We start from the raw sequence: 18,583 nt of genomic DNA, 5'->3' as shown, positions 1-18,583 counted from the left end.
TGCCTATGCTAAATTACTTTGGGAGAAAGGTGCTTTGTGACCCAGGGTTGCCAGCTCATAGGTGTGATTGGGGGAACCCCAAACCTTTTCTCTGGTACTTCACATCTTGAGCTACAAGACACCTGGGGAGCAGACCCAGGTAATATCCCTTTGCCTTTCTCAGAGCAGTTTCTAGTTTCAATTACCTCCGTTCCTTCCACAGTAGCACTTCATGGGAGTCCCCTCTTCTGTAGCGGGGAATTGGGAAACAGAAATATGACACAATTACCTTCAATTACCAAAAATATTACTTTTATGGAAGAAAAGTGAAAATTTGACTTAGTCCAGATCTGAAGCAGTGAGAGACACATAGTGAGATTATAGGGGAGTTTTCAGTGACTGAGGCTCACCCATGGCCTTCAGGGAGGAGAAATAATCACGTTACTGACTTTCCTCCCAGTTTCACAGCAGTTTATATCCTTTAATCTCACACCCCGAATCCTTTCTTTGTTTGGGCTTTGGACATTCAACAGCCCCCATGTGCAGTCAGCATAGAGCAGGGTTACCCCATTACTGGCCGGTTTGATCCTGGCCACAGCCATAAATGACTGCCCTGCCCCCATATACAGAACTTGTACGTGGACCAGATAGAAATTCGAATGTGCAACATGGCTCCACCCATCCTGTCTGCAGCAAACTCATCCACAGCAATTGAAAGTGCAAAGATAATTCAGTGTTTTCCACTTGATCCCAGGCGATGTTTCTTAGCATCCCTTGGCACATCCCTCCTTGCACACCCACCTCACTCCCCAAAAGCTATTGAGATGTTTGTTTTTCCAAGTACAAGTCTCCTTTTGGTCTCCAAGGTTCTTCTTCTTCTTCTGTTTCCAGAGAGATTAATCAATACTGAGCACAATGAAGTTCTGTAGGGCCCACTGCAGGAGCATCGGTATCCCTCTAAAACATTTCAAGTTTGTTTTTTTTGCCATCCCTTCTCTTTGAATGTATTACCACCAACAGGCCAACCCCACCTGCATGTTTTGCAGACAACATCCGTTGTTCAACCCGGAGCACCATGTCCTTATTTTTATTTGAATGATTCTTCTCCTGTCCCATAGTACTCAAGGACCACCAATGGTTTTGCATTTGAGCTCCATCAGGTGCACCTTGGCTGCATGTAGCAATGTCTCAGTGCCCATCCCTACTGCATAAGTCCTCCAGCAGGTCAAGACATCACCATGTCCCAGCGTTGACTCATGGCTGTGCTCTCACAAGGGTTGATGACAAGCTCTTTGGTACTCTCATTCGTGTCCCCAATCGTCTCAGTGTCCAAACAGAAGCGTGAAGCTATGTGTTCAATGTGTGACCCAACTTTACCCCATCGCTGAGGAGAGATACACACGAGAGGAGAAACAGGGGTGAAAAAACTTCCTCCTTATTAGGCTTTTACTACACTGTTCCAGCATCAAGAGGACAGTCATCACTAAGCCTTTGTGGCCTGATGCTGGGAAGTACAAGGTCCCCAAACCCACACCGAGCAGAGCACATGCTGAGCATTTCTCCCATCAGAAGCACACTCATTCAAGCTTCGCCTTTGCCTGGCTTCAGGGAGATAATATATTACTAACAGCTTTTTCCCCAGGTCACTGGTTCAAATGCCAGCTTGATGATTAACTGCAGAGAAACGTTAGCATCTGCTGGCTGACTGGCAGCGCGTGTAAACTAAATTGCCAGTTCTGGTTTGACTTCTGCAGATAAGTATCCAGATCACCAACCGCACTAATAGACATCCTTATCAACACACTCATTTAAGAGGCAAAGGGCTGAACAGGCCAGAGTCTGTACTCCCAGATAGACCGTGCTTCCCGGGTGAAGGCAGAGCACATTTGATGTGCAGTAATACTATGCTGAGAAAAAGAGAACTTCAAAGAAAACAGGGGATCAATGACAGGGCTCACCTGCTTGTTGTCACTTTCTTTGCAAGGTGACAGCAGCACCTGGGAACCGGGGAAGAGGGTGTACACAGACAAGCACAGCTGCTGCTGGCGGACCTGGTGGTTGTACGTGTACGTCCATTCCTGCAAGAAAAAGTAAGGAGGTGAGAGATCAGGCTTGATTCTTGGTATTCTTCTACCTGGAAAGCAAACACTTTGGCTTGGATCCTGTCACCTCTGAACCCAAGCACAAACCTCATTGACTTCAAAAGGCACCAGGACACGTCTCTAGGATGTTTCAAGCCTCCCCCAAACAGCAGCTGTTATTGGGGTGCTCCATGTACCAAAGAAAATGTCTACAAATGCTGCTGGAAGAAAATGGTTCATGAGGCAAAGGATTTCATAGCCAGAACTGGGCTGTGGCAAGGGAACAAGGGGATGCAAAAACAGCAAAAGAGAGGTAGAAATACTATTAACTGCACAATGTGCAATCCTCTTTTTCCAAGGAAGAGCAGCAGAAAAGCTTTGCAGCTGGTAGTAGGAGACAGGAGGTGATATATAGCAAATATCTGCAACTCCTGGGGTTCTGTTCCAAACATCACAAAAATCAGGGGTAAAGCTCTGCTTTAAATCAAAGGAGCAGAACCAAACTCCAAATGTTTGCTGTACTGGTTTGCTATGACCACTGCCACTTCTGCTCCCCTGGGATGTCTTGGAGCTTTTTTCCTCATGCTGCTTTTCATGTTCACCTGCTCTTTATCAGCTCCTCAGCCCAAGAAATAACCCCGGGAGGAACAGAGACTTTTTGTCCTGTGTAAAACTTACCATACAACAGGGGCTCTCTGGGATTATCCTTTTTCACCCATGGATGTTTTACGTGGAGAAAAAATGAAGTAGCTGATAGTATGGCCAGCATTTCCAAATGTGCTAGACAAAGCATCATGTATGTACAGATACACTGCTTAGCCCAGGAGTATTTCACAGAAGTTTACTCCAATGTTTATTCCCATTGAACATTTTCTATCATCCACCTGTGTTCATATTACCCAAAAGCACCTCCCGAGGATCTGAGACTGCCCAGGCAAGGGACGTTTCCCTGCTATTTATGGGTGTACACAAGCAGATAAGAGCTGCTTTGGCTTACAGCAAACCACAAACCATGCTTTTATGTAACCCTGGAGAGTGTCTTCTGGAACAGGTTTATTGCTTATAACTTTGTGCTGGCATTAACTTTAAAATTAGAAAGAGCAGGGCTGGAAGGGGTTTCTGAGGGCTTCTAGCCAGGGTGCAAAGCAGGATCAACTCCCGCTGTGTAAACGGCTTTGAGACAGCAGCCAGGTGAGCAGCAGCAGGAGCAAATGGAAAGCAGGTTGCCGAGCTGTGGCAGGGCAGGTGAGCAGGTCCGGATGACAAGCAGCAGGCTGGCTTCACTAGCAGAGGGCAACAACCATACTGGAGAGAGCAAGGCCAGGGAGCAAGAGGGTTTCTGCAACAGGCTTTGACAGGATACACACTATGGGAACTGGGCAAGCTGCCGTGAAAGAAAAGGTGCAGAGGGAAAGCAAAACAGTGAAAGCTCAGATGCGGAGGAGTCAAGTGAGCAGGGGTGTTGAGAATGGAGGGGAAGGCAGTGCTCAAACATATGGTAGTTAGGCTGGATCTGGATAAATGAAGGGTAAAAGGGGCTCCTGGGAGACTGCAACCCTTTCTGCGTGCCGGGGGGGAAGTGAAGAATGACTGCTCTAATCTCAGCGCTGGGACGCCTGCAGCTCCCCTGACTTTGAATGGTGGAGGCTTTGGGTTGCATTAGCATGAGTTATTAGAGCAGGGAAATGCTTCTACCTCTTTGGTATTTGTCACCGTCAGCACCTCTAACTCTTGTCCCCGACTTCAAAACAGACAGCTACAGGCATTTAATTCCTGGGAATAAAAAACCTACTCCATTCAGGTTCTTAGCCACCTGGAAGGGAAACACACTTTTGCACAGCAGACCCAGATCCACAAGGACTTCACGCTGTGATCATCACACCTTGAGCTTCTTAGCCTACTAGTCCCCACCAGCTAATGGAAATCAAACCTGGTTTTCCGAACAGCCTGCCCACAGGCTTCTCAGAGAGAGCTTCCCGGGATATCGGCACATAACAAGCATTCATTTTCAAAGCTCCAGTCTGCACCCAAAGGGCCTTCTGGCAACTACTTCTTCGTCAGATGGAACAGAGTTTACCTGATCCTGCAGTGAACACATTCCAGACACCCCAACCATGCACGCTGTCAGCTGCTGTGTAAACCACCAGCCTGGGAAATCAGGTGCCAAATTAGTCCTGCATCTGTGAGAACCAAACCCTACGGGGCAAGCTCCAACATCTGTTCTTGGCGCCCACGCCGCTACAAGCTGCTTTGAAAACCTGCTTTATATTTTTAACCAATTGTTTGTCATTTGAGCTCAGGACAGGGCTGGAGCTGCACCCATGAGGCTCCTCAGCAGCAGCAAGTTAATCTTGTAACTTGTGTATACATTGAATGCCCCAGCTAACTCAGGCCATGGGACTTTGTGAGGGTTTTTTTTGGTTTGAACTCTTAAACTCCTTGCTGCACTGAGACACCCCATGGAGGACTGCTCCTCCCAGAGGTTCTCCGGGCTTTTTTTCCAGGCCAGACCCTGTTCCAGCCTTCCCAATATTCACGTCCTCTCAAGGCAGGACCATCCCCTCATTCAGCAAGACGCCATGGGATAGAGAGGGTGGTAGTAACCGCCTCTCCTAAGCTGTTGTTCATCATAAGCAGTGAGACCTTCAGAGCTGGATATACGCATCGGTCCGACAGCTGATACCCTCCCCTCTTGCCCCCAGGCTGCCCTGCTGCTGTCTTTATCTAGACTGACAAATTTTCACACGGCTCTTCTATTTTGGCAGAATGGCTTTTTACGAAAGCCAGTCCTGTTGAAAATGTTTTATCCACTTCTAATCATGTCTTGTCTCTTTTCAGCCCTAGATGAAAGCCAGAGAAAATGATGCAGAAAATGAAGAAATTCTGGGCGGGGGAGGGGAAGTCACTTGAACACAACAGAATCCATTAAAAGCTTTGAGTTAAAATAAAGGCAAACGGCCATGCAAATTTTTATCTTACCCCATCTCTTCCCTTATTTGTATCAGTTGGCATGAAAATTCCTGCTTTTTTTTTTTTTTTTTTCCCATGAGAAACTACTTGTATCTTCTAAACCCTGGCGCGCTGAGCCCTCGGGCAGCCAGCACAGCAGGAACCACAGCAGAGCTTCACACCCCAGAGGCTGTGGTGGATGGGGCAGCCCAGGGCAAGTGAAGAGAGCCCTCCGAGGAGCTAAGGTGGCTTCGGGGCTGCAGACTGGCCTCAAGAGATGCCAGCGGTGTCTAGAGCTGACCCTGGCAGCAAGGAAAAGCAGACGTACAAGATGAAACTGAGGTCAAGATTTCCTGCCTTTTCAGACAAAGATGAAGTGGTGGTGGAGCAAGGAGGAAAAGGGTGGACTGGGAGAGCCAAGCTACCGGCTGGACACTACAGCCAGCAATCCCCTTCCTCTGAAGCCTCAGATAACACTAACCCCATCTCAGGCCTGTGACTGTTTTTCAAGGTTTTAGCGTCATTTGAGCAGGCACCTGTCACTGTTACTCAGCATCATTGTGAATTGAGGAAATTATTTTAAAATGTGACCTTCGGCTTGGCATAGCCTGGCTGGCAGAAGGAGAAAGGAGCCCCTCAGCCTAGCAGGGAGCAGCCCCACGGGAGCCCAGTGGTATGTGACAGAGCTGTGCGTGCTCTGCTGCCGAGCAAGAGGTCAGCCATACCCTAAACCCGGAGCAGCAGCTAGAGAAAAATACTTCTGAAGAAGCCGGGAACAACCTCAGCCCTCGATTATCTTTCTAAAATCACAGGGAAGGATTTCCCAAGGCACACAACTGCATGGGTCACCTAAGGGCACCAAAGTGCTTCACTCATCAAAAGGCCCTGGGATGCAAACAGCACTTACAGGCACCTCAGGAGAGGGAAAGCAAAGGAGACAAGGTGCTCGTGGCAGCCCAGGTGCGGCGGTGACACTGCTGCCAGCCAGCCCCTCCGCTCTACCCAGCTCCCGCGGTGCCAGCTGGCTTACAGCTGCGGCAAGATGCGCCCACGGAGCAGAAGTACGAAGACCTTTGTGGGCAGAAAGGTCAGAAGATAATTTTGCTGGTTGAGATATCTCAGGAGGGACGCTGTCAGGTTAGTATGGATAGATGCTAAATGTTCTCCCAAGAAAGTGCCAAGTCTAGTCACGCACAGAGGTCTTCAAGCCAACTGGGGTGAGCTTCAGTGCCACATCAGGCAGATTATCACTGCATTTCCTTCACAGTAAGATCAAGGACATACGACCCAGATGCAAAGGCAGCCACTCAGCTCCAAGGCCCAGATATTTCGGGGTGCAAGCCCGGGAAACAGATGCAGCAAACTACCCACTGTTTCCTCGCTTGTCAGCTACTGCTTACATGTGTGTGAGTATCCAGGTCAAAGTGTCTTCTGTTTTTTTATCTGAAGGATGTCAGTTTTCCTGAAACTGCTAATGATTTAAAGAAATCCCAGAGTCAGATACCTATTCCAAAGATCTACGGACTAGTATCAACTGACACTTAGTTTGAAAAAAAAAACCAACCGAACAACCCAACTATTCACGTCTTCACCAGATAGACCAGGAAAAAATTATCAATTGTTTTCCCTCAGATGTGCTTATCTTGTGAAAAACTAAATCCATCGGTTTATTTAGCAAATGAGACGCAATAAAACATAGAGCACCAAGGCTCTGGTGGGCAGGAGCACAGGCAGAGCCCGTTGTGGCCTGGGGATGGGCAGCACTGCACAAAGGTCTCTGCCAGTCACTAACTCCAGAGCAGGTCCCTCTGAGAGCCACCTCGGGAGAAAAAGCCTGCCCTGATTGCTACCAGAACTTCTGGAAATGACCACGTGGGTCCCAGGGACGAGAGGACAGAGCTCTCCTACATGAAGGCAAGGGGTCTTCTTGTGCCTCGGTGCCCCTTTTAGTACTGCAGGAGTAACTCCAGGCACATCAGGGCAGGTTTGGGAGATTTCATAGGGGTGTAAACCTGATTTCACCACTGACTACCCTTCTGAATCTACCCAGACTATGGATGTGGGCCAGAGGGCTCACAACACCCTTCCTCTGCACTACAGATAGAAAAAACTAAAATAAAGAGCAACTGATTGCCATCTGACAGCTTCTGTTCCTCTCTCCTCAAGCCCTGGTGCTGTATAACAGCCCAGATCTTCTCACACCCAGTCCAGGACTTCATGCATGTCATGTTGGTAAGGGGCTTGGGGAGCCTAGTGGGAGACAGCTATGGAAGGGCAATCAAGCAACCAAATTAATGCTACTAACACTGATAATAAAAGGATCTGGATAGCCAGGATATTTCCATAGTACTTGCTGAATGCCAGGAAAGCACAGCTTTGAATTAGCTAAGCCTATTTTTCAAAAAATGAAGCTTAGGTAAACAAGATGTGACCTCAGTATGTTAAAAGTGAAGGTTATTGCTCTATTCTGGTATACCACACACGAAGCCAAGTAGCACTCAGGACTGCTGCATATCTATCCTACACAGCCTGGTGACTATAACGCCAGCGTCATCCACAAGGTCAGGTGGTCTTGTAACAATTGTTTAATGAAAATACCAAGTTTCTATTAAAATGAAAATTTAAATGTCCTGCTTTTAGCTGAAATATTCTCTATGGGTACAACTAACAGAGAACTATCCTAGAAAGACAAAGATAAAAGGAAAAGTTGTTCTCTCTTCCTGCCTGTGTAACGAGTGTAGCTATTCAGCAATCTGTTTGTAGTGTATTTTTCTGTTCCCTTGCAGAGTTAGTCCTGGGTGTGCACAAGAAATGGAGTTGCCATCCAGTGGGAAGTGTTGACCTATTACAACTGCTGCAGAATCAGAACGGGAAGGTGAAAAGTTTGTGGCTTGAAAAATTCCAAAAAATTTACTGCACAGAAATGTCAAAACAAAATGTGTTTGATGGGAATGAAACAACCCAACTTGTAGGCATGACATTTCTCATTTTAAAGTATCACATCAAATTGATATTTCAGAAAGACCAAAGCCATTTCATTTGGAAACGCTAGCTTGTAGCAACATTTTCCATCCTGATTTTCCAAATTTTTTTTTAAAACATCCAATTCATTGAAAGTCGCAACTGCCACTAAAACTCTTTTTTTTCTTCAGCGGAGTGCAAAACATGATGACCTGCTCTCATCAGCTCACTTCTCTTGCTGTTTGTCCATAGCAGTGGAAGAAAGAAAAAAAACTCTAAAATGTGGAAACTAGTTAAACTGTAAGAACTGTAGCTATGCAGTATCTGCAGTTATTTTCACTATATTTTCTGAACTGACTAACATTCAAGTAGTCACTGTTGACTTTACTGCACTGTGAAGCAGATATTACCTTCCTAACTAAAGACAGTCATGCAACTGCATGCAAAAGAGATACATATAATGACATGCTTCATTTGCACATACAAATTAGGGACATTTTCAGCAGCATCTCCAGGCTGGGCCTTTTATATGCATAGCTACCTGCTTTGAATGCATAACCATCAGGGTTAAGGATGTACAGTCAAGTGGAAGCAAATACACTGTTGCCTATTAAACTGTTTCAAGACACTCCTGAAGGTGTGTGTGATTGTTATCCTCCCTGTTTTACAGATGGGAACAGTGAGAGAACTTACTGACATGCCCAAAATCACAAAGAGAGCCTGAAGCAAAGGCAGGTTTTGAAGCTGCGTCTTCAGGGTCTTGCTCCACCAACTCCGCTGCAAGGCACATGTGCCTGCTGTTGGCTCTAACATTTCCTAGAATATGCTTTTGAGAACACAGATTCATATAGCTTTTTCTCATCTCAGTGAGAATGAAAAAAACCTAGATCATCCTCATTAAATTCTCACTAGTTTAATGGGCAATCTAATATTGAGAGAATGCAGACTATGAAGTTATAAATACCATTGCAATTCAGTGCATTTTGAAAGAAATAAGGCTGAAAGATGAGAGGAAATTATAGTTCTCTTTGTCTTTCTCTGATCTCTGCAGATGAACGGCGCGTGGCGTTCCTGAGCAGCAGCAAGCGCTCGGCGCAGGCGAGCTCACAGTTAACCAGTGCACCCCATACTGGGGCTCCTGCACCAGTTCCTGCTGCTGCCCAGGGCCCCCACCGAGGCAAGGAGGGTTTACCAGGGTTTAACTACATGCTACCTGAGGAAAGGGGCTGGCAGAACGGGTAATCCTCCCAATAGAGCTTTAGCACATGTAAGAAACCATCTTGAATTTGCCCCAGAGCCTTCTCTCCAGCCAGCATCATAAGGATTTGCAACACATGTTACCTGTGCCGTTGCTGCCGTGCCTTTGCTGCTGATACAAGGATTTAAGCTCAGGATGGGGAACTCTTGGGCCTCAGACTTGTGTGACTCCAGACAGCTCTGCCTTTGCCTGATCATCCCAGTCTGATAGAGCGATTCCTCGGGAATCCTGTGGAAAAAGCATGAAAACAACATCCCTACTCCCCCAGGCACATGTAGTACTCGCAGGGAGGCTCAGTGGGGTAGGAACAGTGCAGTCACACCATTTCACCTTCAGAAAATGAGAATGGCAAGGTCTATTACAACACTGAACCACTCAGTACTGAGCAGTACATGGACAGGGACGCAGCAGAAGCAGCACTCAGAGATGGATGGATGGCCTTTATAAGAGGAAAAAATAAATAACAGTGCACAAGGCAAACAGAGAAGCAAGTAATAGACTGTGAGCAGGCTGAAGGTCAGCCTTCAGCTTACAAGAGTGGGGAGCTTTATAACAAACCACCACAGAGCACTGGCATTCCCTGTGAATGCTGCTGCTGTGCAATGCCACACATGGCAAAAAAGCAAGAAAACAGCTATATATCATTTTCACACTGTGATTCTGTACTCAGTCATTGCACCAGCAGGTCCCTGGAGGTATCTCCAGAACTTTTGCACACTTTCTCAGTATGGCTCCTGATAGTGACTGGGAGAATGGACGCAATGGCTTCTGGAGTAATTTTGATAACTAAAAGGGATCCATGCAAAAGCAACTCTGGAAGTGCCCATTAAACAAAGCATAAGGCTAGGAGTCAGGCAGAGCCACCTGAATACAGGTCATAAACTCCTAGAGTGGATGGTTTCACAACAGACAAGCCTTCAGTATCACAGAACAGCGTGAAAGGACTGGAAAGTAGGTGCTTGTTTTGTAAGCAAAAATCATTAAGTAATGAAACAACCCACCAAAGGCTACGGTGGATTTTCCACTTTGGGATACTTTTGTAAGGAAAACTGGCTATTCCCCGGTGCCACCTGTCCCACAGCATGGGCAGGAGGATGCCTGAGGAAGCCCCAGGAGAAATACCTGGTGCTTTGCCCCTCACCAGCCCTGCAGCAAAAAGCCACGGAGTCTACAAGACTGCTTAGAGAAAGCAGGATCACAAACGAGCCATGTCACACCGTGAGCCAGCTGTCTTTACAGCCAGCACGGAGTTCACTGTGCCCTTCTGTGAAGCCCAGGGGAGGGGGTGCCTGTGTCCCTGGGGCAGGGGGAGGTGTGAGGACTGGAGGTGCAGAGGACAGCTCTGTGGGGCAGGAGGGATGGGGCACCCCGCTGGCCTGCTACAGACAGGTGGAGATCACACATCCATACCGAAGTTCGGGATAAACGTTTTCCAGGTACCACTTGAAGCTGCGGCATTTCAACCTCTTCCGTAGCTCCACTCTGCTCTGGACACTGTGGGAAGCAGATATCACAGAGGTACAATGGAAATTATGAAGGTGAGACCCAGCACACCAAAAAGGGGAGGCTTAGAGAAACCCAACAGATATGCAGGGACAGCAAACACAAGAGCACCAGCAGCTCTGTTTTCTGCTCTCTCCTGCCTGAGCTCGGGCAGTCATTTTGATCCCTGCCTCTTTGGAGGTCTCGCTGGGTAAAACGGCACAATATTGTCATTTTAACAAGGAGCCTGGAGTCTGGTGCATGAAAAAGTTCATGGAAAACTCCAGCAATTTAAAAATTATTAGTAAAAAAATGTATGCCATCTACTACATGCAATAAGCACTAATTTCATATACTAATGTACTAGGAAATTAATAAATATATGCTATTATAAGTTACTCTAAGTTTACAGGACTACAGAAGGCCTTGATTTCCAAGAGCACCTAAGCGTGCCCTTAAGCCAGCAGAAGTTAACCACACAGTGAAACATTTCTTTCTTCCATTAACCAGGGCAAAATTTTTGCTGAGGTGTCATGCTGTGCAGTGGCATTTTCCAAACTCCAGCTCCTCCCTGGGCCAGCCTCTACCCATGGAGCTGCTATGAGCCGGCATTTACCGAGCAGTGGGAAGCCTCCAGTACCTTCCCTGCTTCGCACAGGCTCGCTCCCCTACACCATCACGGATTTAGCAGCACAGAGCTACAGTTCATTCGGTGCTGACGGATGGGAAGAGGGTATGAATTGAGTGGAAATGGGCTAGACACCAGGACTTTGATTTATTTATCCTGGAGATTGAAGAGTAGCCACAAGGAATTTGGGTTTGGATTTGGAACCCCCTGTGGTCCAAAGGAAACTTTCTGCGGGAAGGAAGATCATACAAAAATGAGAAATTAATGCAAGTATTTACAGTCCTCCTAACAGGGAGGTGTTTCTGACTGTTCACAGAACGAAGAGCAAACCCCCTGCATACAAAGCACTTGCTCCTTTCCAATAAAGCCCTAGTGGGCCCAAAATTTGATGGTTTTCCCGCCCCTCAGCTGTCGGTGAGACCTCTGGACTCTCTGCCAAACCCTGCTCTGGAACCAGAAGTACTTGTACCCAGTGCCAGGGGCAGGAGGTAGGCACAGGGGGTTGCTCCCCCACCTCGATTCGGTTCACTCACTGGGATAAACTAGCACAGCACACAAACTAGCTGTTTATATGTTTCATTGCTGTGCTCATAGCATCTGCCTACCATTAGCATTTAATTGAGCGTTACTACAGAAACAACGCAGGTGGGTTTCCGTTGCAGGGCGACGTCACCGTGAACACCCACTGCAGGCAGGGCGCAGGCAGGGTGCAGGCAGGGCGCAGGGAAGGTGCATGCAGGGCGCAGGCAGGGCGCAGGGAAGGTGCAGGCAGGGCGCAGGCAGGGCACAGGGAAGGTGCAGGCAGGGCGCAAGCAGGGTGCATACAGGGCTCAGGCAGGGCGCAGGGAAGGTGCATACAGGGATACAGGGCTCAGGCAGGGCGCAGGGAAGGTGCAGGCAGGGTGCAGGCAGGGTGCGTACAGGGCTCAGGCAGGGTGCAGGGAAGGTGCAGGCAGGGCACAGGCACAGCACAGACTGGGTGCAGGGAAAGCACAGGCAAGGCACAGGCAGGGTGCAGGGAAGGTGCAGGCAAGGCGCAGGGAAGGCGCAGGCAGGGCATAGGCAGGGTGCAGGCAGGGCGCAGGCAGCACAGACACTTACTTTCCATAAGGTCTCCCCTGGGCTGCGGGACGAGCCGCGTAGTAGTATTGCTTGAATTCATCCATCCACACCTCCGCGGTGCGCTTGGTGTTCCTGAAGGAGGCAACACAAGACAGGTGAAACCAAGGAAGCCTTCAAGGTGACATTTACTAAAATTCATCAACTGATCCATCCTGCTCTTCTCCCATCCTCAACTTGGCCAACCCAAACCACCTTTGAACCAGGCCACCTCTCACTGCTAGGAAAGGTACTCCTCCTCCCCATTACTCCAGGGACCAAACACAACAGGCCAAAGCTTGGGTGAAAAATGCACCATTTCAGACTCAGCTGGATGCTTTGCACCCACCAGACTCAGAACTGAAGCTTCTCTTAAGCATCATCTCCCAGGCAGGCACGACCAGGGTTCTGTTTAGTGGCTGGCACATTGAGAAGCGGTGCAAAATTTACCAACGATTGAAGGCAAATATTTCCTTTGTGTCAATCCTGTATGGATTCTCCTGCTTTGCACTCCTGTATTTCACCAAGACAAATCTCAACATTCAAAACTTAAGAGAAACCCCTCTGGATACAGTGCTGTAGCATAAATGTCAGTCTTCCACACCCGTCTGCGGAAGGTTCGTGATCCTCAGGAAACCTGTTGACTTCAGAGGGCTCTAACTCTCCTTGCAAATTGCTTTCTTGCTGGCTCCACGCCTACCTGCCTACCCCTGCCCGGGTCAGTGGAATCCTCCAAGCTCCTGCCCCAGCGCAGGCTGGTGCCTCCAAGCTATTGCTAGCACACCACTAAGCTGCAGGTGCCACAGGGCAGGCTCTGCATCCAGCCAAGTCCCACGTGGCCAGAAAAAGAGACAGTCTGCATGTGAAGCCAGCACAGCAGCCGAGCCTGAGCTGTCTCTCACACCAAAGTAGAGGCTGTGTGGAAAAAGTATCAGTATCTGGCAGAAAGGTAGAGATATTTTTTGCTAACACCTGTGTTTAAACAGAGGTACCACGTAGCATCAGGTTGCCAGAAAGCTGCTTCTCCTCTCAGTCTATATACTATAACATTAAGTTTAAGGCTGCTAGATATCATAAGGTTAATAAAAGCCCAGCTCCTAATGCTTACAGGTATGTTTCTCCAGATCGCTTTTCAGTCCCTTGCTGATCCACGGTGCTTCTTCCTCTCTAAGGCCATTGCAGTAGTCTAAGTGCTCTTGCTGAAGAGATGCCCAAGTCACAGTGCCTACATCTGTACCTAACCTTCCCCAAAGCGCAGGGGTTTCTTCTCTGGCTTCCTCTCATTTGGGTTTGTAAGAAACATGGGAATAAATGCCAAGGCTTGCACCTAGGTGTAGATTCAGACATCCTCGAATCCCCCAGAGGCTGTGCCTGAGGTGCTGTACCCATTCAAGCTCCCCTTGCTCCTCCTGCAGGTGATGCAACGCAGACACTACCTTTTCACCCAGGTTTGCACCAACTGTGACAGTGGAGATATTGCCCCATCCCAGCCTCTTCTGTAGCAATCTTATTTCACCACTAAAAGCAAAAGCCCTCCTCTGGACTCTCAGATTTGTGCCTCCTCCTTGATGCCAGCAATGCCCTGTGCCCCTCACGGCTGTCTTTTTGAAGCAAGGTGACAAAGTCCCCATCCTGCCCCATACACTGCGTGGCTGGAAATCACATGGTAAGTGTAACTGAGAGGTGTCATTTGCACACCCCCAGTCTGTTGTAATCACATGGTAAGTGTAACTGAGAGGTGTCATTTGCACACCCCCAGTCTGTTGTCTCATTCAAAGTGTGGGGAAGCTGCAGAGAGCCTGTGTCAATGGTAACCCTGCTGCAGGGGGCTGGCTCTTCCCAAATACTGTTGGCTCTTAACAACACTGGGAAACCCACACCAAAAGGAATGTGTAAACATGCACAAATGCAGTTCAGCTGAGAAACAACCCTGCATTAAGTGCCCCTGGTGTTTTTCCCTGTCATCTACTTAATGGACAACCTTCAGCCTCATGCTCTATAAAAGGAGGAAATGCTTCCTGACTTCACCAGTTGCTCCCACCACCTTTCCCATGCCAATTCCCACCTCTGCCTCCTTCCTTGCCTGCTGTTTCCAGGACTTTAGCTCTTTTCAGTCAGCTGTTTCAGTGCCAGATTCAGTTCTACGTTCCTGTGCATGAAGACAGGTCCCCTTCAGCTGGGATGCCCTGGCAGTTCCTTCCATGTCCCCACCAGCAAGGTGCAGCCCACTGCTACCTCTGCTTGAGAGGCAGCACCAGCGTCTGGAGGCGAAGCCACCCACTCTGGCACCCTGCTCGGCTCCCCTCTCGGAGGGGCATCAGGAACCAAATTTTCTGGTTCAGCTGAGCCACGCTTAGCCCTCAGCTAAGGTCACTGGGTACTGACAGACATTGCTGGCAGCCTGATTTCAGGTCATTACAAATGTGTTCTGATGACCTTAGGGTCTAAATTATTTGCTGTTATGGTAGCTAGTGCTACCCTTCCCTTTGTTTCTGTGCTCATGAAAGGTACCATATAAGTGTCCTATTTCTGTCATATTCTCGGCACTGTAGAAACCCTGAGAGAGTTGTACTGACTTGTGTTTTCTTCGGCTCAGGAGATTCCTGCCCAGGGATATTTTAAAGTTTTCCAGACAGACTTTCCTCCCTGTCTTCTCTGCTCCCCGCTCCCAACCAGGCAGCACCTTACCCTGTTTCACAAAAAACAAAGCAAGCACAAAACACTTACTTAATATAGGTATTGGCATTTCCCTCTGGAAAGATGTACGGATGTTTCTTGCGGAAGACATGTCCAACACGGCTGCAGGGGATGATTTCCAGGCTCCCTCCACACATCCACACACGGAAAGAGATTTCTACAAGAGAAGCAGCTTCAGCATTTTGTCTTTCTGTCCTACAGCAGGCTGGATCCTGGTGTTACCTCTCACTTTATCCTCCACCACATTAAACTGGAGTAAATTGATTACCAGAGGGGCTTTCCTAGGCACAACTGCCTTAAAAGTGCTTTTCAAAGCTGCTTGTGATCTGTTTGAAGTCAGTGCACTTGATACCTACCTGTAGTGCAGCAGGCGCTATCACAATGGCAAGAGCGAGGCAGTAAGTAGGTCCCTTTTCATGCAGCCCTGCTTACATCGCAGAATCATCTTGCCAGTTTTGTGTTCCCCTAATTACTTCTGCACTGCCTCTTTCAGAGTCGCTTCCCTCCAAAGGGCTGTGAAGTTCACCAGGAGAGGCCATGAATTCTATTTATTAATGACTATGACGGTCATTGTCTTTATGAATCCATCATTAATTCTGCAAAGTGAACAGCGAGCTGTGTGCATCCATCACCTGTTCCAAAACGGACAGGACCTTATCCTGCCCAGCACGTACTCTGGGCCATGAGTGTCAACATGGTCCAACAAGGCAGACACCTTCACACAAGCAAAAGTCAGTGGTGGGAGGGATTATCCCCCAAATCTGCATAAACTGTCAATACGGGAAATGTCTCCCAGTTGCCCCAAGCCACTCTGGCTGGCCCACGAGGCCCTTCTCAAGGAAGACAAGCCTGTGGCACAATTGATACCAGAAGTTATGGGGCTCTTGGCAGGGAGCTGGATGAAATCCTAACTGGCGAGGTAGGATGGGTGAGTGGAACGGCTGATCTAATGGGTCCATCTGGTCCTAACGCTTGTGAAGCTATGAATTTGCAGCTATATTGTCAGACAGTCATGCTTAAACAGAACCAGCATGGAAAAAAAATTAAAAAGAAAAGGCTTCTGCCGTTCTTTGCATCCTATTTTATCATCCGTTGACAATATAGAGCTATACGTAGCATGTATCTCCTCCAAAATGACAAATTCCTTTTCACTCCCCACACACACATTCAGCTACAGAAGTCAGACAGGAGGACACCCATCGTCTTTGCCAGCTTGTGCTCCCTGCAGTCCCCTCGCATATGCCAGCACAAGGATGACTTGTCCCCAGCTCAGATGCTGGCAAGAGGAGCGTCTGTGGCGGGGAGGCCATTTGGGCAGTGCGGACAGGACTCCCCCTCCTCCATCCAAGGGTAGGCACTGCCAGCCCGCAAAGCTGCCAGCCCTCCAGAAACAACTCACAGCTTCAGGGAGCAAAGGAGAATTGGCTCCCGGACCTCCAAAGCCTCCTCAGCACCCATGGCTGAGCTAGGAGGTGCACATTGCTGCAGAGGTCAGAGCCAGGTTCGTGTTGCTCCCGTCCCTGCTCCCAGCACGCCCGCCTGCTCCTGAGCTGTTGGAAACAGGGCTGGCACAGCCACAAAGCGCTCCCGCCTCGATGCCCCCGTCCAAAATTCAAGGCTTGAGCCCATCCCCAACAGCTGGCCCTGGCAGCAGGGGCCAGCAAGGGCTGGGGTGGGAAAGCGCAGCAGGGAGGAGTATTTCTTTCCAGAAATCCCCTCCCTTTTCCTTCACTGCTGTGTTTACAGCCAGGAGCTGCAACAGCAGCTGGAGCCTCACCATTTTCCCCAGCGCTGGGTATTAACAGACCAATAACACGTGCCCTTGCGCCGTGTCCTGGTGCTATATCGGGAGACACCTTAATCACAGCTGCAGGGAAATGAGATTACAGCAGGATGCGGCCGCCCTAAGCTGCTATGCTCAGTTCCCCTCACACATGGCTGTTGCTCTGCTTTGCCTGTGTGTCACAGCACCGGCCACCCCGCCAGCTCTGCCGTGTGAATCAGAAGGGTGCCCAAAAAAAGGGGACAACCAGCCGAGCAGCTGTGAACCATGGCATGGCTGCTGCGTAGTGCGTCCCCTCCTCTGGCCCTTCTGCTCAGCCTGGAAGAAGAGCAGCTCCCTGAAGTGCTGCAGGGGGAAGACCTGCACCATTCAGTCCTCGCCTGCTCTTAATTTAAAGTCTAATGAAGAGGTGGGCTGAGGTGACCTCTGTGCACTGCAAACTGGAATGAGAACACAATGCCAGGGAGGCAGAAGACAGTGAGGAGTCTAAGCTCTCCGCTTCAGACATGTTCCACCCTGCAGCCCCTGCTCCAGTCCCAGCAGAAGCAATTAAAGCACAGGTTTCAGCAGGCAGGGATGACCCATGAAGGCATCCATGGCAGCTGGTGAACAAGGTCTCCAGACAAGCAGCCAAGAGCTAAATGCCTCGAGAGCAGGTAAACAGAGGCACCAGCAAAGGCATGGCACAGGGCCAGCTCAGAGGAGCCAGGGGAGCAGGAACCGACAGCGTGCTTCACCTGACCCTCGAGAGATGTCTCCAGTGGATGTGGCCCCTTCGAGGGACTCCCAGGAGGGATGTAAGCAGTACACATAGAGGTGCACCGGGCTTGGCCTTAGCTTGGCAAAATACCTTTAGCGCTTCTTGTTGGCCTGCAAGTCCTTCTGCCATTACTCATCAATCCACCTACAGGGGATTAAGCCAATTTAAGAAGTAGAACACCTACAATGTCCTCCTAAATCCAAACACGCTTGCTTTTGTTTGCCTGAAGTCTCCAGCCCACTCAGGCTGCCCAGTCAATAACATTAAAGGCAGCAGTGATGCTCCTCAGGACCAGAGTCCTGCATCCTGCCAGGACTAAGCTACCAGAAAAAGCACGGTTCACTGCAAGTGCCCCAAATGAGCAGCCACTCAGTCAGCTCCTGCTCTCCGTCACCTGCCCAGAACTGACCGAGGCCAGCAGGGTCACAGCTGCCCTTGCCTGGGTGCAAAGGAGAGGTGGGACACACTGCCCTGCAGGAAATGCAGCTTTGAGCCGGGCACACTTCTGCTCTCAGGGTGATGGGCGAGACGGGATCCACTCTGTTGCTGGGCAGACCTGCACTTTTTTGTGGCAGTATTAACCTGCCCAGCTTCCCTTCTCACACTGATGCCCTGAGGCAGTGTTACACCCTGCAGCACTGTCAGCCCATGGTCGGTTGGGACCAGCCTCCCAGGGCACACACCAGCCAGGGAAACATCGCACACTGTGCATAAGGAGCACAAGGCCTGCCACTACAGGGCATCGGACAAGCTGCTGGGATGGAGCTTCCCTGCAGGGCAGGCTGCCCCATCGCTGCTCATCTCCCTCGAGCAGCTCGGGCTGTCTGCTGTCAGACTTGAATGATAAGCAGAGACAGGACAGTGGGTCAGGCACGATGTGGCAGTCCCTCTCCTCCCCTCTAGTTCA

At 49.2% G+C, this 18,583-nt stretch overlaps 1 protein-coding gene across 1 annotated transcript in view; it reads right to left on the bottom strand.

The window, feature by feature from the left end:
- Positions 1 to 277: 277 nt before the first annotated feature.
- GALNT14 (polypeptide N-acetylgalactosaminyltransferase 14) overlaps positions 278 to 18,583 on the bottom strand; it is a 99,530-nt gene continuing 81,224 nt past the window's right edge. The window contains exons 10-15 of the mRNA XM_040612316.1: positions 15,164 to 15,290; positions 12,440 to 12,532; positions 10,639 to 10,722; positions 9,312 to 9,456; positions 1,938 to 2,057; positions 278 to 1,363 (exon numbers count right to left, since the gene is read on the bottom strand). Of these exons, the coding sequence (XP_040468250.1) occupies positions 1,205 to 1,363; positions 1,938 to 2,057; positions 9,312 to 9,456; positions 10,639 to 10,722; positions 12,440 to 12,532; positions 15,164 to 15,290 (728 nt within the window). The 3' untranslated portion in view covers positions 278 to 1,204. The remainder of the gene's footprint in view (positions 1,364 to 1,937; positions 2,058 to 9,311; positions 9,457 to 10,638; positions 10,723 to 12,439; positions 12,533 to 15,163; positions 15,291 to 18,583) is intronic.

Source organism: Falco naumanni, chromosome 12 (genome assembly GCF_017639655.2).
Source record: "Falco naumanni isolate bFalNau1 chromosome 12, bFalNau1.pat, whole genome shotgun sequence".
NCBI lineage: Eukaryota > Metazoa > Chordata > Aves > Falconiformes > Falconidae > Falco > Falco naumanni.
The sequence above is the reverse complement of the archived record's forward strand: the minus strand, read 5'-3'. Positions and strand labels throughout refer to the sequence as shown.